The 27,201-nt window shown below is 50.8% G+C and overlaps 1 protein-coding gene across 2 annotated transcripts in view; it reads left to right on the forward strand.

Annotated features, from left to right (window-relative positions):
- The window catches only part of PLXNA2 (plexin A2), a 214,226-nt gene that overhangs the window by 7,629 nt on the left and 179,396 nt on the right, over positions 1-27,201 (forward strand). For both annotated transcript variants that reach the window (XM_007163953.3, XM_007163954.2), the window contains exons 2-3: positions 18,043-19,310; positions 24,879-25,061. In XM_007163953.3, the coding sequence (XP_007164015.2) occupies positions 18,123-19,310; positions 24,879-25,061 (1,371 nt within the window). In that variant the 5' untranslated portion in view covers positions 18,043-18,122. The remainder of the gene's footprint in view (positions 1-18,042; positions 19,311-24,878; positions 25,062-27,201) is intronic.

Raw genomic sequence — 27,201 nt, forward strand, 5'->3', positions numbered from 1 at the left:
GCAGGAGGACCAGCGGGCAGACAGAAGGGACAAGAGGGGATGTTGCCGCTTTGAAGTGGTTTCCTGCTTCATAAAAGCGAAAGGCCTCAGCTGGGCTGGGTAAATATTACGTTGGCCTCTGACCTCCCACCTCCCCAGACTGCTCCCCCAGCTTCCCATTTTTTTCTCCTGAGGTACAGACATACCTGAGGGAGAAGAGCTTGTTCTCTGAACTTGGGTGTTCTCAGCGGGAGCCCTGGCCAAAGCCAGACAGGAGGACATGGCCCCTCCCCTGTGCCCAGACCTGAGAGCCTTCTGGGTCAGCCCGCGCTAGCAGGTCTGGCCACGCTGGTGGGTGGTGATGTTTTCCAGGAGAGAGGCGGTCAGTCCCCTGACAAGACTAGCCCTCTACCCTCACTTCAGCGGCCCAGACCCTGCTGGCAAGTCCCTTGATTCTCTGTGAAATTAAAACCGACACCACTAGGGTTTCTGCTAGGCAAACACCCCCTGAGGTTTATCCGGAAATTAACAAAATTCAAGTCTAATTCCCCCCTCCGAGTGACCCCCAGGGTGTGAAGCCCTTCAGGTCCTGGGCCCAAGAACCCAGCTGTGAGAGACTTAGAGAAAACCATCTGAACCGCTTGTGAAGCTGGGAAGTCACGCCCGGCACCCTCCCGCAGGAGGCTTAGTCCAACCAAGAGGGGTCAGAACAGATGGTCAGGAAGAGTCTGGTGTCAGGTTAAGGTCCTAACGCATGGGAACAAAGGGCCTTCCTTCACACTTGCAGCTCTTCCCTCTTCCTAAAAGCTTTCTCACCTGTTGACCAGCGCTCATCCTCCATTTGCTCCCGGGTCCGGGAGGGAGATAAGAGGGAGCCACAAGACACTCAGGGAGAACTGCTGCCTGCCCCGCACCCAGCACCTCAGTTTCTTCATCTGTACAGTGGGAATGAATGCTTTCCGTGACTCCCCAAGCGCCCTCAGTGGCCTTTGTTTCTGAAGCCGGGCATGGGAAGATAGCGTTTGGGCATTTGGAAAAATGACAATTGTTGCAAATGTGTAAAATTATTCTAAAATTTAGAGCAGGAATACAGCCAAGCTAGGGATGTTTTTCTCCTCTCTCTCTCTGTGTCTCTGAATTTGTTTGGAATTTTCTGAGAAAAATAAGATTTTTATTTAAAGAAAATCTGTGTGCTAAAGGTTTTGATATGTAAAAATAGATGAAGGGCTAAAGATTCAGTGAAGACTGGAAACTGAGAGGAAAACCAATGGTGATCCTGGCACTGGGGCCACATGCATGGTTTGGGGTTAGCACTAACCAGTGGGGCTGGAGTTTGAATTCTGAATTTGCTACCCTTGGGGCTTTGATGCCTTCAAGTCTAAGAGGAGAGATGAATGATACTGTCACAGAACTGGTAAGCTGGCATTTTTCTGGGAGTCAGCCTCCCATGGCAGGGCAAGGGGCGGAGCTCATGGGCCCCTAGCTGCCTGCCTGCAAACAGCTTACATCTCTCTGCAGAGAGAGCTCCTAGGAGTATGGATATGAATGGGATGGACACAGCATGAAAAGCATCAGCAGGAGCTGGGCCAGAGCCCAAGCTGGACCCTGGACCTCAGGGATTAGATCCTTGGCCAGCGCTGATCCCTGGGCAGAACATAGCAGGATGTCTGGGGAGAAGCATCAGCTATCTTGTGCTAGCCCAAGAAACTCCCCCGGGCCCTCCCCGCTGCAGCACAGAGCCTTGTCCCTTGTTGGAAGCACAGAGCATGGGAAGGGGGCTATGAGAGGAGGGAGCCCTGTGCCTTCGACAGCACTGTCCAAGAGCCAGCGGTGGAAAATGAGTGTGACAAGATGCCTTGAGTTTCTTTTCTAGAATATTATGAAGAAAACAGTTTGAATTACAAAAGAACGGGTGTTGTATGTAGAATACTTGAGAAATGGTTCTGAGGATTTGATAGCAGCTTTACCCAGGCCCACATAATAGACGCGGCAGCCGAGTCCAGCCTGGGAGAGTGGATTGCCCTGCGTCACACAGTGAGTGGCCAGGCACGGTGTCCACCTGTGAGGAGGTCTGCTTGCCCCGGCCTGGCCCAGCACACTCTCTCCACCTGCCCGTGTAGCCACCTTCTCTTTCCATTCTCTCATTCCCCGACCCTGTGCTCAGCGCTGTCCCCATCTCTCTCCCTTGGGTTTGAGCGGGCGTCCCTGAGAAGTGACCTCTCCCCTGCTCTGCCAGTCCGCCGGCCCTAGGACACCCCGATGCCTCTCTGTGGCGCTGGGCAGTGTGTAGAAAGGCCCCCCTCCCTTAAGTAGCTCCAGCCAGCTTCCCTCCATCCACCGCAGGCCTTGCTGTTTTCAGAGTCAACGGCCCTGGCAAAGCCCAGACACCCCTCCCTCCCCAGAGGCAGCGTGGGTACTGCTTGTGTGGCGGTCTCTATAGACTCTGCATTCACAACTTGAAGAGGGTGAGACAATGACCCGAGCAGCCGCCTGCAGACTGTGCTGGCTGGGAGGCTGCCAGAGCGGGAGGTGGGAGACTGGGCCGGCCAGGGTCTGCCTACCATGCACCTGCGAGCTTTCTCAGTCAGCCGTGGCTGACCCAGAGGAGATGCGAGGTGGAATTGGGATCCAGAGGACCTGGTCCAGGCCACCTGACTGGCTTCTACCACAAGCCCCCAGGCTCCTTAGCCAAGGTTTCCACCAGCTGTGTAGTCACTCCAGGCCTGGAGGAAATAGCAGGGCCCTGGCTCCTGAGGTTGCAGCCATTTGTGGCCTGAGGACAGTAAGAGGCAGAACACTTGTCCAGGTAGAGGCAAACAGGCCACTTCACCAGCAGCTTGCCCAGGCAGAAGAAAGGTACTATACATTACTTGCAAGGAGATTGGAGTTGGCATAACATGATTTACTTTGAACAGATGTTTATTGAATATCTACTATGTGGCAAGTATTATGGGAGGAAGGCAAGTGGCTGTCGTGGCTCTTGAGGAGCTTCCAGTGTGGCAAGGGAAAAAGGGGATACACACAAATAATGGTCCTGCAAGTTAAGTGTTGCAGGAACACAGGAGAGAGAGATTAACCAGAGCCATGCAACCCAGAAGGGGCCGTCTAGGGAGGGAATGGGCTCTACATCATTTGGGGAATTCAAGCAGAGATTGGAAGATGATGACCAGGTCTCAAGAAGGGATTCCTGTGTGGAGCAGGAAGGTATAAGAGGGATGGCTGAGGTCCCCACCCACGTCCCAGTCCTCTAACCTTGAGTCTTTCTGTTTGCTGCTCAGTGGATTCAGTGGAGGAAAAGGCTCTTTTGAGAAGTGAGGATGAGTGTCAGGTCCGTGAGAATGACCCGCAGCTGCCGGCCTAAATTCCACAGTAAACAGAGCTGGTTCTCACACCTTCATCCCCATGACTCCCCTCAGAGCAGGGTGCCAGGAAGCCTGGGCTGGGATAAGCCCTGGCCTCCCCTGGAGGCAGAATTGTCCTAATCGTGTTAAAATGAGCGCTCGGTCTACAAGCAGGGGCAGACCCGCGTGCACTGAGACTTGGTCAGCTCTCTGCCTGCAAAGCTCTAACTTCTAATCATTGTCATAAACAGGACGGAAGCAGCTGCTCACTCCAGTCTATTATCAGCTTGGTTGGAGACAAAGAAATTTAAATGGCAGTGAGATGCTTAGCAGAGCAACGAAAAGTCGGTGTTAAAAATAAAGAAAACGAGACAGCTTGTTTCATCGAAATAGAAGGGTTATTAAACAGCCCTAAATTAATCAGTGATCTGCCAGGGTTGGGAGTCAGAGCGCCGCAGAGCCAGGGTAGAGAGCTGGGAGAAGATGGGGGAGAGCAAGTCAGAGGCAGGTAGGAGCTGCCTACGATCTCAGGCCAGGCTGCAGGGATTGTGGAAACAAGGTCTTCAGAAGGGGAGTCGGCAAATAGTTTTCTGCCCCACTGATAAGAGCAGGTTGGGTGGGGAGGGGATTTTGTGTACCCCAGCCTCTCCCCCTACAAAGCCCTGCTTCTGATTTCTTTCCATCTGCCACCACCGGCGCCAGCCCTTGGGCCATCTCCAGTCCTCATCGCCTCCCCAGGGCTGGGCAGGAGCCAAGTGGCATTTGGTGGAGGGCCACAAGCTCCCAGCCAGTCTTCTTCCTCTCTCGCAGGGTGTCCCCAAGAACTCAAGCCTGAGTTGAACTCCTTACACTGCACTCCCATTCCGAAAGAGTGGTGACAGTATATCCCAGGTATGGCCAGAGCCTGGCCTGCCTGCAGGGAGGCTAATCTCTGGAGTCAGGGGTCTGTCCTTGGTGATATCACTTGGACTCCAGCCAGCAGGGCAGCAGGGAGACAGGTTTAACTCCAGGAGCCCCAAGTCCAAGGCCCACTTCTGCATCAGGTACCTTCTCCAAAATATTTCACCTCAGGTCTACCTAAGTCTCCTCCCCGGTGAAGTGGTGATGCCGATGCTGTTCTCTCCCTCACAGGCTTGCATATGGGGTACATTAGTGGGATAACATACATGAAATTCTCAGCCAACTATAAGATCGCTGCACAGATGCTCGTTTATACTACAGCGGGGGCCCTTGGAGACCTAGGACAAAACATCAAAAAGACTTCCCAGAGGGCGCGACAGGGGTCTGGGGGAAGCAGACTTGCTCGTACCTGGGCAGAGCCACGGGAGGGGAGGCCGGGCCCAGCATGTCCCTGAGCACTTGTGCTCCCGCCAGGCTGGGCAGCAAGTTATATCTTGAATCAATCACTCCAGGAGCATTTTCTTTGCTCTTTGACCTCAACATTCTTTCTCCTCCCACCCCCCCAACCTCCTGCTTCCCTCCTGGCTGTTTACCCTTTTCCAGGCTCCTCTCTCACACCCCATTCATCATCGGGGGCCAGAGCCTCACTCGAAAAGTCTCTCATCTCCTGCCCACGTGGCCGCACGCTACACCGGCCTGCGTCTCCCCCTCTCCCCCCCAGCACATTCTTCTCCTGGGGTCAGCCTCCCCGATAATTGTGCCCTCCGCTTCCCCCCCCCAGTAAAGCCGCAGGGGCCTGAAAAGTCTCTTCTTGCCTCCCTGCTCACCCAGGTGCTAAGGGTCCTTCAGGCCGATGCGCTTGCATTTTGGCACAGACAAGCCCCATAAGTGGACACACCTCTGCCCAGAGTGCCAGCCGCCCCAAAGTCTCCACGTGTCTCTTTTAACCAGCGCCACCCACAGTTCCCTTGCTCCGTGAGTGTGTGCGAGTGTGAATGCGCTTGTTACTTAAGAGAGACTGCTTGACAGCTCAGGATCTTTTCTGCAAAAGCTCAGAGTCTCAGACAAAGAGAGAAAAATAATAGAAACTGAAGGTGGGAAGGTACAGGGTGGGGACACAGCCTGCTTAAGAAGCTTCCTCATAAAAAGGAGTTACAGCTTTTTATTCGAAGGCGGGCTATTGATTCAGAAAAGCCCCAGAAAGGGACTTCCGTGGTGGTGCAGTGGTTAAGAATCCATCTGCCAGTGCAGGGGACACGGGTTCAATCCCTGGTCTGGGAAGATCCCACGTGCCACGGAGCAACTAAGCCCGTGCGCCACAGCTACTGAGCCTGCGCTCTAGAGCCCACGAGCTGCAACTACTGAGCCCACATGCCACAACTACTGAAGCCCACGCGCCTAGAGCCCGTGCTCCGCAAAAAGAGAAGCCACTGCAATGAGACGCCCGCGCACCACAACGAAGCGTAGCCCCCGCTCGCCACAACTAGAGAAAACCCACGTGCAGCAACAAAGACCCAATGCAACGAATAAATTAATTAAGTAATTTAAAAAAAGAAAAGCCCCAGAAAGAAGGAGAGGCAGGGAAGATACTGGAGAGGAATTTCATCTGACGTGCTGACCAAACCCAGAGGAAGAGCCCCCCAAAATGTGGAGCTCAGCCCGTACAAACAGTTCTCAGCATCTCCTCGTCCTATGGGCCAGCTTTTCTCTCTTCTCCTTTCCTTCCTCTTTCCTGCCAGCGGCACCTGGATAAATCACCCAGAGTGGCAGAAGTGGCCTTAAATCACTCTCAGGGCCCTGAGAGGAGGGGGTGGTGCCCTGGGTAGCATGGGGCCCAGGGGACTGGAGGAATGGCTGCTCGGGACCAGCAGCACCCAGTTTCTCCCCAGAAGCCTGGGTCTGGGGATCTGGGTCCCCAAGCTCCACGCACAAGAACCAGCCCATCACCTGGCTGAAACAGAGCCTCACTTGTCGTCGCCATCATCCAGGGCAGCCACTGCTGCCAAGGAGATGATGCCCTTGTACAGTGTTTCTCCAAAAACAGAAACAAGAGTAACTGGTGTTTATTCAAAACGGTGGAGTTTACAAAACACTTTCATATCTCTTTTCTCATCGGTTCTCACCACAACCCTGTGAGGTGGCCTTTTCCAGTTGAGGAAACTAAGACGCCGAAAGGTTAAATAACATGTTCAAGGTCAGGGAACTAGTAAGTGGTAGAGCAAGACTTGCGCCCAGGTCTGCCCCCAAAGCCCATAGCCTTACCTCTGCATCAGCTGCCCGGCAACATGTGTCACGGTGAGTTTGACCTCCTCATAGGAGAGCCCTGCTCCGAAACCTTCCTGGAGGGATCTCACCCCACCCACTCTGCTTTTGATCACTTTACGTTGTCAGTTGACCATTTATGATTATGTGCTTTTCATGTGATCGATGATAGTGTATGCTTCACGGCTTCTTGCCAAGACTTTTCCTGCACCAACCCTGTCTGCATGGGGCATTCTTCAAAGGAGAGCTGGCATCTTCCCACTCTTCTCCATCCTTCTCCCCACCTTATCCACCTAGCCAATGACATTTGCTCTTCACCCAGTGGGCTCAAGATGAACAACAGCCAGGATCCTTCCCAAATGGTTCACTCCCTTCTTCACTACCTCCCAAAGATCAGTTATGACAAATCATTGAGCCAAGTGTATTAGTTCAGCCATGGCTTAGAGCAGCCTAGCAGGTGAGAAAACATATGAGCATCCCCCCTTCCCTCTCCCCTGCTCTCCATGATTCAGACTGAGTGCAGGACTGAGTAAAAGGCATCATGCTACCCCTGTACAGGATGCCAAAGATGCCCTCAAAGAGCCTCTACTTCAATGGGAAGATAGGATAGTCACATGAAAAAGAGAGCCCACACTACCATGCAATGTGTGCTAGAAACAGCAATTTTTGACTTTGGAGGAAAGACAGGGAGGGCCTACAGGCTTCCTGAGATTTTGAAGAATGGACAGGGTTTAGATAGGCAAAGAAGAAAGAGGAGATGGGCATTCCAGGGAGAGGGGACCACAGAGATAAAACTGTGTGAGGTGTTTTGGGGACTCGGCAAATGAACCAGTTTGTTAGGAGTGGAGTCACCAGGGAAGAGGTAAGAAGGGAGGCCAGAGAAAGACAGAAGAGCCAGCTTGGGAGGACTTGAACTTGGGCACTTAGCAGTCCCGAGTCTGTCTGGGCAGCAGCAGGGAGCCAAGGAAGGTGTTTTCTAGGTGGATACCATACTTTGGCCCTATGCCTGGCAAAGTTAGTCAAAGTCAGTCCTCTGACACACAAGAAATGAAGCAGTACAGGGCACACCTTGCAGGAAATCTATGGCTGAATCCTAGCTGCCAATGGCCTTCACTGGGGTCCATCACAGTGGAAGATCTGGATGGTGACTGTGACTGTCTTACATGCACATTTTCAGCGAGGCAACACCAGGCTTGCTAGTAAAGAGGACCACTCTTTTGAACTTTGGGGAATCGCAACTTCTGGAAACAGACAGCATTAAAAAATGCACCTTGATCTGGCACTAATGGCTGCTTTCCCTGACACAAGGACAAGGCAGCAGCAATGGGGAGTGCCCCTTGTCCCTAGAGCCTTTCAGTGGCTGCCATGGGGCAGAAAGCATGAAGGTCTGCAAGAGAAACAGGAAGTGCTCTCACCTGGGGACTCCTGGGTGCCGTTAAAATTCTTCTTCAAGAGGAGAAAGATAGGACAGCTTCCTGGAAAGTAAGTGGCATTTAGGGCCATTCCACAGCCTGAGAGCTGGGATAAATGTCTAGGGCTTTGTTTTTTTACTCCCCCCTCTCTTTTTTCTTCCTCCCCTTTCCCTCCCACTGGTGAGAATTGGAGCCGTGTCACTCTTCTTTGAAAACATTGCAGTTAATGACAGCATAATATGCCGTTATTTGGAGTAACTGTAATTTATTTAACCCCTTAGTTGGGCACTTTCTACCCTGTTTCCTGCTCTCCTGCCCCATTTCTATCTCAGAATCCTTAGCTCTTCCTTGTACAGTAAGCATGGGTGAGAAGGCAGGAGAGATACTTCCAGGCTCCTCGGAAAGATCATGTGGAATTTCCCTGAAAGGTGACCGCCAGGCAGCAAACCTCTTGCCACAAAACACCCACGGACTTCACCTTGTAATGGATAACTCAGCCCTGGCCACCTCCACCCTCAGCCCTGCTTCTTTACCAAAATGAAATGGGAGCCTCGAGTCTTGACCTTCAAAGTAAAGTACTTGCCAAGTCTTACTTAACGTTCTCATGAGTCTCCCCAGATCAGGGACAAGAGGGTTTGATTGAAAAATAAATTCTAAATATCTAGGGGATGTGGAAGAGTGGGGAAAGCGTGGGTGTCAGAAAGTTGTGCTTCCTAGCAGGATGATGCTAGTTACTCAACCTCCCTGAGATTCCATTTTTTTCATCTGTGAAATGGGGAGAATAATACCCATCTTGCGGAATACTCACAAAATTACCCGTTGCGTATGCAAGGAATCTAGCAGTGTGCCATATAGCAGGTGGTTAATAATTAATAATAATGATAGCTGCTCCTCTTTGTTATTTCTGTCATGGAAAACAAATGGAAATTGCTATCATCATGCTATTCATGACCCTTCTGGTATGAGGTCTTCTAACGTAAATTTGGACTTGATTTAGCAAAGCTAGATCCCCACTTTTATTCCTTTGCCAGACTTTGGAAGGAGCCTGAAAACTCCCCTTCCTGTCCTTTAATCCCGTAATGCCTACCAGCAGAGCAACCCCATAATGAGGATGGTATGCGTATGGTCTGGCTAGAGTCAGGGGACCAGTGGGGTGACCTTTCTAGGGGCCCCATAGTGCAGAGGGCAGGTGTGCCCCCAGTGCCCACAGCTTGGAGCCTCAGAGCCCTGCTAAGTTGCAGAAATTCTTTCTGCCCCAGGGGTGAGGTAGTCATGGCAAGGCTGGGCTGCGCCATCCCCTAGAGGGGGTTGAAGAGGGCAGAGCCCACGGAAGGAGGAGGGGGGAGGGGTGGCGGGCCGGCAGCTGCTTGAAATTGATTGCTCTTGTAGTTTAGTTTATACCATGGGACCTCTCCGCGCTGCCCGGGTGGCGACCTTTAGATAATAAAGGGAATTCTGGGAGATTTCTGACAGGCCCGTGACATATGGGGCAGGTCTGCAGGGTCAGGCGCTGTATCTCCCTGCTCCCGGCCCCAGGGTAATGAATCTTGTTTTGACTTGGCCAAGCCAACCCAGCCAGCACCCCAGAAAGGAGCCCAGCCCCTCCCCTCTGCAACCCTTCAAATAAGCGCCTGCCTTTGGAACCCTTCATAATTCAGGGAGACAACTCCAAACTTTTATAGCCTGTGAGAGGAGAGGACAAACACTGGATGTTTTGCTAAGGCCCTGGGAGGGCTGGTGTGGTTTCCAGGGCTTGAGCAGAGCCCACTGGGAGACCTGGGGAAAAAAAAACCACCAGAAAACCCTCCCTGACGTGAAGAGGCAGTGGTCCCTGGACAGGCCAGAGAAGGAGCTGGGGTGGGAATGGAGGGCGATGGCTCCCTGGGAGTCACAAAATACCCCCTGTGTCCTTGGGGTCTGGCAAGTGACACGTGGACTCTTCCGGGCAGGAGGAGGAGGGGGCAGGGAGGCAAAATAGATAGGAAGTCTCTGCAGGACAAGCACGAGAGGTGAGAGACTGGCAAAGCCCAGTTCTAATCCCACCGGGGCCAGAGCTGGGAGAGGCAGAACAAGTGCATCCTCGGGGCCACTGTGTTTACCTGGGTGAAAGGGGAAGCATGTTTTGCTGCCTTCGGTTCTCACAGAGATGTTGGGAGATCTACATCTCGAAGTGTGTTGGCCCTGTGATGGCTTCTACCCAACCCCTCGCCACAAACATCCCTTTCTTTCAAGGAACGATTCCCAAGCCAAGATGGTGGAATGCATCACTGCTCCCAGCTACATTAGTTTGCTAGGGCTGCTGTCACTAAGTACCACCGACTGGGTGGCTTAAACGCCAGGAGTTAATTGCCTCACAGTCTGGAGGCCAGAAGTCCAGGTGTGGTTCCTTCTCATGGTTGTGAGGGAAGAGTCTGTCCCAGGCCTCTCTCCTTGGTTTGCAGATGGCCATCTTCTCCTTGTGTCTCTTCACATGTCTTCCTTCCATGCCTATCTGTCTCTGAGTCCAAATGTCCCCTTTTTATAAAGACACTGGTACATTTGGATTAGGGCCCACCCTAATTATCTCATATTAATTTAATTACCTCTATAAAGACCCTGTCTGCAAATACAGCCATGCTCTGAGGTTGCGGGGCTTAACGCTTCAACATATGAATTTCGAGGGTGCATGAGAGCAGGGGTACACCTGTGATCCTGCCTTTCGTGCCAGGACCCAACCTCTGACTTCCCCTTCCCCTGCCCCCTGCCTTGCCCACCGTGCCATCTGAGACGCAGAGACCCCATCTCTGTCATGCACTCATGTGGGATGCAAGGGCCTTGCTCCCACCATCTGCCTGAGCAGAAAGCCACACACAGTGGCTCGGTCAACAGCCCTCTCACCACCTGGAATATGGGTTCTTCCCTTACTGCTGATCAATGTTAGGGCCTCCCCAAATTTCCTTCACTTAGTCCTTGGTTATTGGAGATTGGATCTGATTTATCCACCTGTGGGAAGAAAAATTGCATGGAAGGACAAGCAGGGGATCTCCCTTCTCATAGTGAGGGAAGTGACTGTGTAGATGTTGTTACCAAAAGTTGCCTGGACATACCGCAGGGTGATGCGGGAGGGGCGGGGAGCACCGTATCGTCTATTTCACTTTCTCAGAAAAGATGCCAAGAGGCCATGTAGGCAGAGGCCCATTTTCCTCCTCTGTCGCCCCTCACCTCCCTTCTCTCTCGCTCTGGGGCGAGGTGTAGCCACTTAGCTTCACATAACAGCACAGAGTCTGGGGAAAAAAATGACATTCGATTAATGAAACAAACGCAGCTGGTATAGCAGTGACATCTAAATTGTTCCTTTGGTCCCTTTATTTTCTGTAGGAAATTCTCCCTCTGCCCACCCCCCCTCCCCTTTTCCCTTTAAATCGCGTGCATAAAATACGCTAATAACAATCTTGGTGTCTGTGCCTGAGTGACAGCTGAAATAAGAAAAAGACTAATCGTACCTCCTGCAGCCCTGTCACATGGAGATTAAATGAGTCTCTCTCCCACCCCCTCCCTCCCCACCACCACCTCTCTCCCCCAATCTCTCCCCTCTCTTGTGGTCTCTTCTCAGTGAGCATCATGGGCATTTGAATAATATATTATAGACGCCATCAGGGTGACAGTGGGGGAAAAAATCAGCTCAAACCCATGATTACTCCTTCCATCTAATAATTATTTAAATACCAGATAACTCCTTTCATTCTAATTGAGGCCTTCCAGCTGTCGGTGTTACCCGCGGCCTCTGTGCTTGCCCCGGCACTCACCTTGTGCTACCCAACGTGCCTGGACTACCTCTGAGGTCGCTGTTCGACAGAGTGACGCTTGGAATGTTTGCATGTACAACCCCAAAGATGACACTAGGACGGGTCCTTCAAGATCTTTCCATCCACAGGGGATGAGATGGGGCCCCAGCATTGTACATTTAGACATTTTATCCTCATAGACTTTAATTCATAGAAATCCTATACTAAAGGCAGCCTCCTTGGGTCATAGGGACCAATCCCCTGCCTCTCAGTAAACATATTCCTCAACAGCTGTCAGGAAAATTCAATGTCGGAGAATTCCATAATCTCCTTGGCAGGATGCCCCAGGGATCCTCTCTAGATAGGATGTCCCCCTGGATATCTCACTCTAGTCCCTTCTACTGCATTTCTAACTCTTTGAGAAAAAGAAGCTGCCTGTGCTTGGATAACATCTGACCTGTCTATAGGGTTGTCTACAACCCAGAGGCATATGGTACAGGACATCTTAGCCCCCAAGTCACAGCATAGGTGCCATTCTTGTGTGTGACAACTGCCTGGACCTGCCTGGCCTGGAGGAGGTCATCCCCCCAACACAGAAGGGAGCCATTCTGGTGTCCCTTTCACTCCCCTGCCCCTTAATCCGTGCATCCTTGAGTCTGCCCTGCACACCACCTCCCTGTCCAGGCCCAGTGCCAGGCTCACTTCTGCCCATCAGGGGGCCGCCACGATCAAAAGGCACCTTCTTTCCCCAAAACAGGGCAGCCTCGAGGCAGAACATAACTGACTCCCTGGACTCTTTCGCCTACAGCAGAGGAAGCAATGGACCTTTGGTCACAAGGACTAGGTTCTGATGGAAGCCTGTCCCTGAGTCATGTTGGGTCACCTTGGACAATCTGTTCTCTTTCCATGGGCCTCAGTTTCTTCATTTAAAAAAAAAGAAGTGGACTGGAGTAATCTTACAGTCTGCTTCAGCACCGGCCTTGAATTCCTGCTTTAAAGGTGCCACTGATTAGAAGGGAGACCTGGGGGAGAAGATGGACCTTTCCCTGCCCTGGGAGAGGGAAGAGGTTGGGGTGAAGCCCAGGAACAGGTGCTAACTCCTCTGACTTCACAGCCCTCATTTTTTGTTTGTTTGCTTTATTGAAGTATAGTTGATTTACAATATTGTGTTAGTTTCAGGTGTACAGCAAAGAGATTCAGTTATATATATATAATTTTTCAGATTCCTTTCCATTATAGGTTATTACAAGATATTGAATATTGTTCCCTGTGTTTTACAGTAAATCCTATTTTATATATATTAGTAGTGTGTATCTGTTAATCCCATACTCCTAATTTGTCCTTCTCCCCCTCCCTTTTCCCTTTAGTAACCACAAATATGTTTTCTATGTCTGTGAGTATGTGTATGTTTTGTATATGGATTGATTTATTTTTTAGATTCCACATATAAGTGATATCACGTACTATTTGTCTTTCTCCGTCTGACCTACTTCACTTAGTGTGATATTCCCTAGGTCCACCCACATTGCTGCAAGTGGCAATATTTCATTCTTCTTTATGGCTGAGTAATATTTCATTGTATATATGTACCATATCTTCTTTATTCATTCATCTGTTGATGGACACTTTGGTTGCTTCCATGTCTTGGCTCTTGTAAATAGTACACAGCCGTCATTCTCATACTTACCATGTGGATCCTGGCTCCTCAGGATCCTGGCTATGTGAGCCACCTAGCAGGTGCAGTTGTATTAATAGGCATGTTTTACTGTTATTGTTATGAAAACTGTCACAGCCAAGATGGTGCTGGTGATGACGGTGCAGGTGGTGGTGATAATGATGGTGACAGTGATGATATGATGACGGAGGATACTGATGATGGAAGAGCTACAGATGCATCCAAGAGTGGGAGCTCCACCCTCATGAACTTTTACTCAGTTTAGCAAAATTGTATCCTGATCCTAACTCCCCTTCTTACCTCCTCCTCCTTCCTTTTGCAATAAGGGAGCCCAAGTAAGCATAGAGGCATATTCCCCCAGACCTCCTAAAAAAAGGCAACAGAGCGGGTCACAGGAAGGAAAGACTCCTGCACTGAGCTGAGCTGGAAATGCCTAATTGTCGTTTCTTCCCTGCTCTGCCCCTGATGCCTGCAGCAGCTGATCAGGAAGGTATTAGATGCCTTCACTAGCTGTCACCAACACCTGCCTCCTGAATCCTGATCGGGGAGATGGTGTCACCAGGCCCTCCAAATAAAATATTTAGTGACACTTGCTTCCCAAAGAGGAAAGCGTGGCCTCTGCTTGGCATCAGGAATGCTCTGCGTGCTTCGCTGATAGGGCAAGCATCCTGGGGCAGCACGTCCTGGTTTGAGACTTGGGGTGGGGGAGGGGGAAACTGGTAGGAGGACAGCCACTTGGCAAGTTTGGCTCTTGAGAATGCATGTGACACAGTGACTTCATGAACTAGACGGAGAGAGGAGAAGGGACAGGAAGGAGGCACCTTTGAGAAAACCCCTGAGGTTGACACTAGCAGAAAATTGGGGTTAGGAGGAAATGCTAGTTCTACAAAGTCATAGGCATGTGTTCACTGGCTTCTACCAAAGTCATTCTAAGACAGACCACGGAATGGATGGAGATCAAGAGCTGGGAATATTGACAAATAAATTATTACTAATAAAGGCTAATGTATCTTGAACACTTATAACAGGCCAGGCATTGTTCTAAGTGCTTTATATGTATTAAATGACTTCATCATAATAATCCTATGAGGTAGATGCTAGTGCTAATCTCATTATATATAAATAGTGAGATAGCATCAGAGAATGGCTAAGTACCTTGACCAACTTTACACAGCTACTATTGCCTCTGAATCCAAGCATCTAAGTTCAGAGCTCGTGAGTCTAACCATTATGCCACATTGCCTCTCGTCAGAGGTACAGAAGTGGGTGCCCTTCCCCCTTACTCTAAAATCAGACAGGAGGCTTGATCCTTGCCAGCTGGGCCCTGCTTTGGAATAGCTACCTGATAGCATCAGCCTTGGCATGGAAAGACAGGGGCTCTCAACTCGCTATTGAAGTCAGTTGTCTTTGTGAATTCCAAGGTGGAATGCAAGCCTCCCCTGACACCCCTGCACTGCAAGAGACCATGTCTCCTCTTGACCCTGATGCACTAGTGCCTACTGCTCCCAAGTGGGCGATCTTTGACTGCCACGGAATGAATCTGCGTGGCTGGTCACTAGGAGCAGTCTGTCCCAGAGTAGATGTTGATTGAGGGGTGAGAGGAAAATAGCCCAATTATTGGTCTGTTGAGAACTCTGAACTTAACCAGCCTTACCCAGTAGGACAAAAGAACCTCAGCTGCCATTGCAGTCATAGACTCTAGAAGCTGAAGCAGGCAAGTCTCAAGGTATCATTTTGTCTGAATGAAGAAATCTTAAGAACTGGTTAATTCTAACATCCTTTATTTTAAGATCAAGAAATAGGCTCAGGTTGATGCTAGAGCGGTCTAAAGCTATACTACTCATGGGTGACACAGGCAGGATTTGAATCTGGGGCTCCCCGAGTCCCTCACTCTTCCTCCTGCCCCATGACTCCATGCCTTCTAGCCACCAGGCCAATTTTGCCATTCATACTTCAACTCTCAGGATCCTGTACCTCTGCCGGGCTCCCTGCAGGCTGCAGAGAGGCTGTGTTGGGACTTGTGCAGTAGTGTGCTAGAGACGATCACCTTGGATCTACTCCCCTTCCTCTGACGCATGCTTCCCAGTTTGTGCCCCTTCACTGGGCCAGGGAGGGGATCAAAGGTCTGCCCACAGTGTTCATTCCCACGGAAAGGAAGAATACAAGCAAAAAGAGAAGTCAGGAGGTCTGGCGGGATTCCTGAAGTGCAGTCTCCTGGGGAGCCTTCAGTGATAATAATAACTCCATAAGTTAAGCATTCACTGAGTGCCAGCTCCCATGCTAAGAGGTTTCCCCGCGTTATCTCATTTACTCTGATGACAACCCGAGGGGTTGGTGCTGTAATTATCCCATCCTACCAGAAAGGGGGATGAGACTGGACTTGCCCAAGGTCCCAAATTTCTTCCCCAATTCTGCCTAACAACAAAAGCCACTCACTACTTATTCAAACTGTGTCTCTGGAGGATATCGGGCAGGGAGGTGAGATAGTTGATCTTAACCTCACAATCGTGTCCTTTGGTGTCACCTCTTCTACCGGGACCTTTTCCCTCCAGCCATGGGCTGAGCATGTACGTGCATGTACGTTCTGGGGGAGGCGGAGTGCACTGCCCACAGACTCGATGCCAGAGTGTCTCACAGAGCACTGTCTAAAAGGCACAGCCCAAGCGCATCGTGGTGATGAGTATAATCCTCACGGCTCCTCGGGGACACACAGCCCTCCACCTGTAGGCAAAGGAGCTCTCCTACCCAGAGACAGGGACACGCACAGCCCGGCCTCTTGCCGTTCCCTGTCCAGCTGGAGAATGTGAGGATTCTGTTATTTCCTTTCCGCAGCTCCTCTTGAGGAATTCACGTCCTGCTGCTGGCCCCAGGACATAGCTAAAAATAACCTCCGATTTTCAAACCGAAAGCTCTGTCTGTCGGGAGGCTTTGCCGGTGAGCACGTGGGGCCGGAAGGGCTGTGTCAGAGTCGCTGAGGTCAGCCTGGGCCTCATGCCGCTGTCGCCTCCCTCTTTCCAAGGAAGCCCGGGGCCTGATGAGTCACACCAGAACAACAGCCCGGTGGAGGCCGGTTAGAGGAGAGCCCTCAGGTGGGGCCTCCCTCGGGCACCATGGTGGCTGTCAGGCGTGGGAGGCACAGTTGAGGAGGACGAGGGAGAGTTTCTTAAGACACAGAGCAAAAGCCATGTGGATCCTGCAGGTGGCATCTGTTTTAACTCCAACCCAGTCTAGCCAGGTTGGGGGCGAAGGGACACAGGACTCTCCTAAGCCGCCTTGGAGCACGTTCTTAATCCTTGGCTTCAGTGTTTCCACTCCTGCTGCCTCATCGCCCAGAGTTCTGTCTGGACTTGTCTGAGGAAGTTGCCAGACACTCCATCCAGCTGGAGGAAAGATCTCTCTGCTAGACAGCCTGCTGCTCCCCGCTGCCGCCACTGCCACCGCTGTCCCTCCCTCTCCATAAAAGTCAGGAGCGGCGCTGGCAGAGTGATGGGACAGGCTCCACTCTCTACCCTCTGCCTAGGAGTCTAGAGAAGCTCTCGCAGGAACCCCACCTTGCCCCTCTGGGCAGCTTCCTTGGAATAAGGAGGAAAAGCTGTGGAGCCTGGGGATTGCGAGGGCAGAGAGGGAGGAAAGAAGTCGGGGCAGGGGACTGATCAGGCTGGGGCAGGCAGCCTGAGGTTGACCACACGGAGCCTTAAACAATCACAGGGCCCCAGCAGTGGCTACAATGAGCCTGACCTTCAACTTGCCTCCCTTTGCTCCTCTCCACATCTCCCAAACCCAGAACCCTTGCCCAGGTGGCTGAGACTGGACTCAGCCAGCCAATGCCCATGAATAAGGAGGCCAACTCCCCCCTGTGCTCCACCTGCAGAGAAGCAGAAGTGGAAGCAATTTCCCCAGGACCTGGCACCCCACTTACTGGGGAGGCAGTGGCTGACGCCCTCCTGTCCCAAAGAGGAGGGGTGGGGGGTTGTCCGCCCTTCTCCCTGGGACTCTTCAGGCTCCTGAATAGCACCTGTGGGGATCCCAGTCCTACCTCACACTCCGAACAAGTTTTAACCGCTAATGATCAGGGATTCTTCTTTCTAGAGAGGATGAGGCCGAGGGGCAGCGAGAGGCACTGTGATTCAGGATGACCAGCTCTCCTCCTTCCCTACAGGGGACAGAGCATGAAAGAGTAAGGAAGCCAGCAGTGTGAGGGGCTGGAAGTCTGAAATAAGAAGGAATTTTATTTGTGATATCAGACTTGGAATAGCTGCCTGGGGGAGCCTGGGAGAGGGCCTTGCTAACCAGCTTTCACAAGACAGGAGAGATTTCCACTGGACTGGGAGAGAGCAGGAGGACAGACCCAGCGACTGGGTGGGGAAGTCTGGATTTAGTTCCGACACCAGGATCAACTGGCTGGGTGAACTCAGCCGTTTAACCTCTCTGAGAGATAAAAACGATATGTGAAGAGGACACAAATAGAGATGCTTTGTAAAGTTATAAAAAAAAAATGCATTTTACAGCGTAAAGGCTGGAGACCAAAATAGATAATAGGATTCCCTGAACATCCCGAAGAGGGAGAAAGTATGTTAAAAATAGAAAAACTGAAATACAGAAGAAAGAGGCTCACAGAGCTAGTCGGCACTGGGACCTGGGTCAAGCAATCCTGTTCACTCCTCCAGGGATTTATTTTCCATCTGATCCCTCTGCCTTGTGTTTTCCAGAACCATGTAAGGGCCGAGCCAGGAAGGCGGAGTACGTGAGCGCTCAGAGGCTCTGTCTCCTGGTCCCCGCCCGGCTCAGAATGGAACAGAGGAGGCCCTGGCCGCGGGCTGCAGAGGTGGACGGCTGGCCTGTGGTCCTGCTCTCCGCCATCTGCGTGCTGCTGGCACCCCCGGCGGCCGGCATGCCCCAGTTCAGCACCTTCCACTCCGAGAACCGGGACTGGACCTTCAACCATTTGACGGTGCACCGCGGGACGGGGGCAGTGTACGTGGGGGCCATCAACCGCGTGTACAAGCTGACGGGCAACCTGACCGTCCAGGTGGCTCACAAGACGGGGCCGGAGGAGGACAACAAGTCCTGCTACCCGCCGCTCATCGTTCAGCCCTGCAGCGAGGTGCTCACGGTCACCAACAACGTCAACAAGCTGCTCATCATCGACTACTCCGAGAACCGGCTGCTGGCCTGCGGCAGCCTCTACCAAGGGGTCTGCAAGCTGCTGCGGCTGGACGACCTCTTCATCCTGGTGGAGCCGTCCCACAAGAAGGAGCACTACCTGTCCAGCGTCAACAAGACGGGGACGATGTACGGGGTGATCGTGCGCTCCGAGGGCGAGGACGGCAAGCTCTTCATCGGCACTGCCGTGGACGGCAAGCAGGACTACTTTCCCACGCTGTCCAGCCGCAAGCTGCCCCGCGACCCCGAGTCCTCCGCCATGCTCGACTACGAGCTCCACAGCGACTTCGTCTCCTCACTCATCAAGATCCCTTCCGACACCCTGGCCCTGGTCGCCCACTTTGACATCTTCTACATCTACGGCTTCGCCAGCGGGGGCTTCGTCTACTTCCTCACCGTCCAGCCTGAGACCCCCGAGGGCGTGGCCATCAACTCGGCCGGAGACCTCTTCTACACCTCGCGCATCGTGAGGCTCTGCAAGGACGACCCCAAGTTCCACTCCTACGTGTCCCTGCCCTTCGGCTGCACGCGGGCCGGGGTCGAATATCGCCTCCTGCAGGCTGCTTACCTCGCCAAGCCCGGGGACTCGCTGGCCCAGGCCTTCAACATCAGCAGCCAGGATGACGTGCTCTTCGCCATCTTCTCCAAAGGGCAGAAGCAGTATCACCACCCGCCGGATGACTCCGCCCTCTGTGCCTTCCCCATCCGGGCCATCAACTTGCAGATCAAAGAGCGCTTGCAGTCCTGCTACCAGGGCGAGGGCAACCTGGAGCTCAACTGGCTGCTGGGGAAGGACGTGCAGTGCACCAAGGCGGTAAGAAGGGCCCACCCGCTCTACCCCTGAGGCAGCATCTGGCATTGCAAACCCCTTTGCACACCCTGCCCGCAGACCACCACGGCCTGAAATGAGAGAGGAGCTCAGGCTCAGGTTACCAGGTGGTCCCCATAATACAGAGTCTGATGATACCAGATACTTGAGGCGTGTTTGTTGATCCGCGGAGTCATTCCCAGTGTATAATCAAGGGCCTCTACACCACCAGCCACTGTTGTAAGCACCGCGGGCTTCAGAGGTGAACCATACAACACAGCTACTTGCCCTCATGGAGCTTTCATTAGTGAGGCAAGACAAATTCATACCTAAAGTATGTAGTCTCTCAAATGGTGACGATTGCTATAGGGAAAAATAAAGCACAGAAGTGGGGAGAGGCAGTACCCACGAGGATTGGTTCATTGAGAAAGCAGCATTTGAGCAAAGAATGAGGAAAGTAAGCTATGCAGGTATCTGGGAAAGCATTCCAGAGAGAGGGAGGGAGTAGCTCTTGTCGAGAATGCAGGGCGTGCCTGGAGTGTGTGAAGAAGAGCGAGGAGGCCACTACAGCTGGACCAGAGCATGTGGCAGGAAGAGTGGTTGGAGATGAGCCCATCAGAGGTAACACAGACCAGATCCTGTACATACAGGGCCCTGTAGGCCACTGTACAGCCAAGTGAACGGGTAAAGTAGGCAGGTAGATATGTAAGCTGGAGGAGAGAGAACGGAGTTGAGCTTGACTGATAATTTGAAAACTGGGGGAAAAGAATTGGGCAGAGGGGAAAAAGGAGAAGAAAGGGAGCTTGGGGTCCAGACCTGAGGATGGCAGAGACAAGAAAGTCAGTGGCAAGCACTGTCCTGTCAGAGGGTCAAGATGCTGCCGTCCAGGTGGTTACCATGATCCACCCATTCGTCCATCCATCCATCTACCCATCCCTCTATCCATCCATTCATCCCTCCCTCCAGCCATCCACTTAACAAGAAGGTATTGAAGATCTCCCAAGTGCCCAGCTGGGGATGCAAACATAAAAAGACATGATCACATCTTTCAGATATCTCATAATCTAATGGGAGAAAAAGTGAAAGAAAAAATAGCTGGCAGTGTAATATAGTGCCAAAGAGTTTGGGATTCAGAGTTCAGATTCTATCTGTGCTACTTCCTGGCTTCAGGAGTAACTTAATATCTCTCCATTATCATCTGTGAAATGGGAATCATAATGCCCACCGCATGGGATGATCAGATACTATGTGGCAAGATTAACACCATGCCTGGCGTGTTAGGTTGAGCATTATTAGTTAACTGTTACGCATGTGACAAGTGCTAAGATAGATTTCTGTGCAGAGTGCTGTGGACACTGGGTCGGCAGCCTGGGAAACAATCTGAGACCAAGTGACCCATACGGCTGCCTTCTGAGCACCCTAAATGGAGGGTGTCTGCTACTGGGACCGAAAACCTCTTCTTAAAGCAAAAAACAAATCATGCCTAGCATATGCTTCTGTTCCTACCGTCAGTCGCTTGGTACAATAGGATAGTAGTTAAGGCCATAGGCTTGGAATTCCAACAGATTTGTATTTAAAAATCAGTCCTACCACTTAAAACTGTGTGACTTTAGGCAAGTTATGTACCTGATCTGAGCTGTATTTTTTTCATTTTTAAAATAGAAATAATAGTAGTCTCTTTTTTTTTTTTTTTTAATGGCAGTGGGGCCTAAGAATCTGTTTTTTGTTTTTTGTTTTTTTAAATTTTTATTTATTTATTTATTTATTTAATTTCTTCTTATGGCTGTGTTGGGTCTTCGTTTCTGTGTGAGGGCTTTCTCTAGTTGTGGCAAGCGGGGGCCACTCTTCATCGCGGTGCGCGGCCCCCTCACTATCGCGGCCTCTCTTGTTGCGGAGCACAGGCTCCAGACGCGCAGGCTCAGTAATCGTGGCTCACGGGCCCAGTTGCTCCGCGGCATGTGGGATCTTCCCAGACCAGGGCTCGAACCCGTGTCCCCTGCATTGGCAGGCAGATTCTCAACCACTGCACCACCAGGGAAGCCCAGTAGTCTCTTTTTATGGTTATTATGAGGATCAAATGGAACAAGTATGTATGAGCACAATACCTGGCCCATAATAAGCATGTAATAAATGACAGCTATAATTATTAATATTAATTATTAAAGAACCAGTTATTTGCTGTTATTTTACCTTTATAAAATGAGGAGGTTGAGCTAGATATTCTCCAAAGTTCTTTACAGTCCTGAAATTCTATAACCTACGGCCCCAACCAATCAAGAGAAGTGGAGAGGAAATGCAAGGGTTAACTCCTTGCAGAGTCCAGCCTGGTTCCCACTGCCCAGAGGGGGCCTTGTCAGAAGGAAACTGCTGATTCCTGCCTGCTTCTGAGCCAGAGGGAAGAGGAAGAGCCGACACCCTTGTGGGGCTCCACTGGCTTGCAGAGAGACAAGCCCGGGCTAGTAACCAAAGAGCAGCAAAGTCACTGGGAGAGAGGTGACAGTGGGTGGGATCAGGACCTCAGGGCGAACAGCCCCTCACTCACCACCCCCTCCTTCAATCATCACTCTTCTGCTGCGGCCTTGAGAGTGGAGGTGGAGGTGGGGCTGCAACAGGAGGGGCCCCTTAAAATCCTTATAATCTAAGGAGTCCCAGACCTGGGGACCCAGAGACGTTTTGGTGGCCTCAGAGGGGGTTAAGGAGGAGTGAGAGTAGCTGACGTCCCGGAGCTTAATTTTAATGTGATCTCTGGACTAACATGGAACTCTCAGATAAAGGATTTGAGCTCTGTTACAAGAAAAGAAATGAGGAAGGGGACCATCACTCATTGAATCACAGCTACGTCCTAAAGGCTGTGCTGGGCAGTTTAAGGGTTATCTCACTATCTCAGTTTAAGGGTTATCCTCAATATGACCCTATAAAGCAAGGATTATCATCCCCCATTTGACAGATGGAAAAACAAAGACTCACAAAAACTAAGTAAATTGGTTACACCCATACAACCATAAATGACACAGCAGGGATTTGAATTCAGTTTAGCCCATATGACCTCTGAGTCCAAACTCTTTGCATTTAGCCGTGTTGCCTCTAAGGAAAGCCATACACCAGGCTCTCCCTTTCGGAGCAAGAGTAAAGGGGCAGCAGGTGTTTGGGAATAGCTGACGATTTAGAGACGAGAGAAGGAAATGCCAGCCAATCCCAGGGGCTTAGGCTCAGAACAAACCGTTTCCGTCACAGTCTGGCGATTCTAGAGTCAGGAGGGATGTAGAGAAATTCAAAATCACTGGCAAATTTTTGACTTCTGTCATCATTTCTCAGAAGCTGGCTTGGTTTATGCCTGAGCCCAGGCTCTGCAACCTTACCGGTCCCTGGAGACAGTGGGAAAGAAACTGAAGAACTTTCAGAGCTGAAAGGCAGCTTGACGATTACCTGGTCTAATCCTTTCCCTTTACAGATGAGAGCATTCAGACTCAAAGAGGTTATGTGGTATATCAAGATAACATAGCTGGCTAGTGGTAGAGACAGGACTACAATCTAGATTTCTTGATTCTTTTCAGGACACTTGTGCCTCTGATATAGGGATGAGAAAGAGAAGTAGAAAATGTAGAAAGTGGTAGCTGATTCCTCTGACCTACCTTTCTAGGGAGCCTGAAATTTCCATCATTGGCTCCAGGGATGTGCTGGTGAATCTTAAATGGATGGCTATATGCAAGCAATGGTAGTAGTAGGGAAGGGATTGGGGTGGGAGGATCTTGATTAGAAGCATTTGCCAATTTCCGTGGTGTAAATACTCCCACCATGGATAATTTCAAGGCACCAGTGTGATGTCACTGAACGCAGAGATAGATGTACAGGCATTCCTCATAAGCTGGCTCTAGTATACCATTGCTTCACTCCCTTCCTGAGAAGCTTATCCCTTCTGCCGTGTGGAGCGCCATATAATCCAGAGTTCAAGGTCATCCTTAACCCAAAAGTTAGTTTTCTTTCCTAAAGAATAAACACACACACACACACACACACACACACACACACACACACACACACACACACGGGTAGCACCACCACTCAGTTGTAGGAGCAGTAGCTCTCTACAAAACACCAAGGAATCACAAGACATGAGCCTCTGTTCTCTTTGGATTTGAACAGAGAATGGAAGAAAAGTCCCTGGTTTACCCAAAAAATCCCATTTAGCTTATAAATCAGTTCTTCCAAGGAAATGAAGCTGTCAGGGAACGACACATCAGCCTGCTCTTTCCTGGTGTGGATGAGAGGAGAAGGGTGATGGGAACAGGTCTCTCCATGATGCTTTCCGTGCTTCCCACGACCGTCACTTCCTTCCTCCTCGAGGATGCCTTTCCAGACCCAGGAGGAACAGCTGCCACAGGGCTCAGGGCTCTTTCTGGCCCAGAGTCTGCAACCTTTGCCCACAGGATTCCCTGTTGTGCAATCAGCTGGGATGTTTCGGAGGATCCGTCATAGCCCAGCCCCAGGCTAGACAGTGTGCAGAGAATGCAGCCCCCTCTCAGCCCCTGTCCTCAGGAAGCATGCAGTCTTTTTTTTTTTTAACTGAATGAGATCTTAGAAATCATCAATTTAACAGCCCCAAAGAGGCTGTTACTGATCACATAGCCACATAGAAGAAGAGCAGAGACTGGAATTCTTTCTGTCCAGCTATTTTTCCACTTGCTCAAGGTGATGTCCTTTCAAGGTGCCCTAGTCTCTTCCGACAGAGAAGAGACTTTAATTTTTTTTTTTTAATTTTTATTCAATGACAGATATTCTTTATACAAGCATACCCCCACTCCCTGCAAAAGGCTGCTAACAAGAAGGACATCTCCCCCAGAATCTACCCGAACGTCATTGAAGACCTCTAACGGGCAATGATGAAAATTGTGCAACTTAACGATCTCTTTGCATGCGTTATTTCCTTTTCTCCCCAGTGATTCTCTCACAAAGGTGGGCAGGTAGTATGACACCTGAAGAAACTGAGATTCATGTAGATGAAGTGACTTTTCCAAAGTATAAGGCACTGTTCAATATTAAGATAACCCTTTTTAATCTATCCCCAGTATGGGATGTGGTGAATAATGGAATGACTGAAAATTCCTTATGCCCAAAGGCAGGCCTTTGCAGTCCAGGAAACAAATAAGGAATGCCACCAGGCTGGTAGGAATCCTGTGATGTTGCCTCTAGACTGAATCTCCACTGTCTAAATAGAAAGACTGCCACAAATGGCATGATCCACAGGGACATGTAAATGACCAGGAAATGAGTTTGAGCAATCAGCTTTGCAAACTGTCGCTGGTTGTCTTGGCAGAAAAGTGAGTGGGTGATAGCAGGTAAGGGAGAAGAAAGCTGCTGGTTCCTCTGTCTGGTTTCACAGGAGTCAGTGTGGGGTTCATGGGTCAGCCGTGAGATATTTGTGTGTGCAGTATGTGTTAGGCCCCTGAACTCCATGCCTGAACTTCTCTGAGGCCTGGTGTCCTGGGGCTGGTGGCCACGGTGGGTGGGCTGTTGTGGATCAACTCGGCCCTGCCTCCACTGCTACTCACCCCAGGTCCCTCCCCTTCTCTCCAGCCGGTGCCCATCGATGACAACTTCTGTGGACTGGACATCAACCAGCCGCTTGGAGGCTCAATTCCAGTAGAGGGCCTGACCCTGTACACCACCAGCCGGGACCGCATGACCTCGGTGGCGTCCTACGTTTACAATGGCTACAGCGTGGTGTTTGTGGGCACAAAGAGCGGCAAGCTGAAAAAGGTAAGAGTCCATGAGCCTGGACGCCCCGATGCTGTTCAGCTCCTCGGCTGAGAGCCTCTTCTGGAAGGTTACTGTTGATGGAGATTTAACTAGAGGCAACTCAGTTTTCTTGGGGCAGGAACAGATAGAGTGGGGAGAGTTGGTAGGGGTTAATTTGTGGCTTATCTTCTAGCTGCTTCCTCTACCCATTGGTCAGTGAGTGTCTTGGTAATGTAAACATATTTCAATATTGACCAAACTCCAAGGAATTAGGAAGGTGCATCTGTCTAAAGGAGAAAAAAGAAACAAAACACTATCTCCAAATCAAGTAGAACTGATTTTTTGATTATCTATATTATGAATCACCCACATCACAAATCCCTCCCCATAGTCTATAGAGGTGATTGTACTGATCAAAAGTCTTTGTTGAGTCCAGAGCAGCTGCTTGAAGCACATTATAGGTCTCACTTCTCAGCCGATGGTGGGGCCTCTCTGGGATGGTATATGGTGCCTGGATAAGGGGCCGTTCTCCTGTCTTTCCTCTTCCTGCAATCGCAGTCTCTTCCCTGCCCCTCCTCCCTCACCCCCAAGACCTGAGCTGACAGGAGGAAGTAGGCATCTTATCCTGTGCCTGCTCTGAGCACCTCTGCCCATGGGAGGGCACGGGCCGTCTGGGGCTGGAAGCACGGGAAGCCTCCTGCGTGGCGGGCTGAAGCCGGCAGCTTGTACCTGCTTGTCTAGCGCTTAAGGTGTAGAGACGGAGCACAGTCTGGTTTATTACGTGGGATTACAGCAGCCACGTTCTTTCCAGTCCCTGCTAATCCCTTTTTCCCAAGCTCACCCTCCTGCCACCTTTCCCCAGTCCTGGCACCTGTGGATCAAGGCACAGGCCAGACCTCACCGCATCTCACCCTTTGATGTTGACATCAGCCCTGTGGCTCTTTCCTCCTAATCCAGTTAGAGCCTCAGGAGAGATGTTGTTTGGGAATGTAGAAGGAGGGTGGCAGGGAGGGAGCCTGAGGAAGAATTTCCGTGTTCTGCTTGTTCTGAGTTGCTGCCAAAGGAGGTGAGAAAAACTGGTCTGGGTTGATGTGGAGACGCCTTCTTTCTCATGATACCAAAGCCCTTTAACCCTTTCCTCACTCTGTGGAGAGGTGCCTACCTGCACCTGTCCTGTGCCCTCCACTTGGCCTGGGACTGTGGGCCCTGGCTTGGTTTCAGGTACGGGAGAGTGAGGATGAGTGTGGTCCCGGCGTTTGCTTTCCCAGAAGTGGAGAGGGAAGGAGTTGGCCTTCTGAGATTCCACTAAGATTTAAAAGTGGTGTACTCTAGAAAAGAGTCTGAAATAGGAGATATATATATATATATATATATATATATATATATATATATTTAAAACTGAATCACTTTGCTGTACACCTGAAACTGATACAACATTGTAAATCGACTCTACTTCAATTTTTAAAAAGTGGTATATTCTATCAAGACAGGGTTCAACTTGGACCCCTGAGGCTGGCTTCTTTCCTGCAGGGTTATCTATACAGCTGGGTAGATTGTGACTTGCCCAGGGACTTTGGGCCGAGGGGCCTATGGGAGTTGAAATCCAACCTGAACTCTCCTTGTCAAGCCATATGCCCTAGGGTATAAACATACCCCCAGAGGAGCTCCTCGAGCTGACTCATCTGCCCATAAATACCACCGGTTTCTCAATTGCACAAAGGTTCTGTAGGGCCAGCAGGAGCCACAACTAAGCTGGTGCTCAGCATTTTCTCCTGTCCTTCCTGCACCTTTAGTCACTGTTCTGGATCATTCCTGTGATTCTGTCTCCTTTATTCTCTTGAAAGTTCTGTTAAAGGCAGGGGTCATGCCTTGTTCATATTTATTTCCTTCTTTCTGCCTCATCCTTTCACCAAGTGTTCCCACCTGGGATGGGCCTCAAGACTGTCTTGAAAAATAAAACCATTCTCTAAGGAACCTTAGAGACCATCTAGCCCAATACTAGTGTTATTTGGCAGGAAAATTGAGGCCCAGAGAAGAAAAGTGACTCGTCCAAGCTTAGAGATGAGGACAAGTTGCCTCTTGTCCTGACATCCAAGTTGACACCTGTTTTACTTAAAGAAGCAGCCACGGAACCCCGGGGGTGGAGGCTGAGAACAGTCTT

Source organism: Balaenoptera acutorostrata, chromosome 1 (assembly GCF_949987535.1).
Source record: "Balaenoptera acutorostrata chromosome 1, mBalAcu1.1, whole genome shotgun sequence".
NCBI lineage: Eukaryota > Metazoa > Chordata > Mammalia > Artiodactyla > Balaenopteridae > Balaenoptera > Balaenoptera acutorostrata.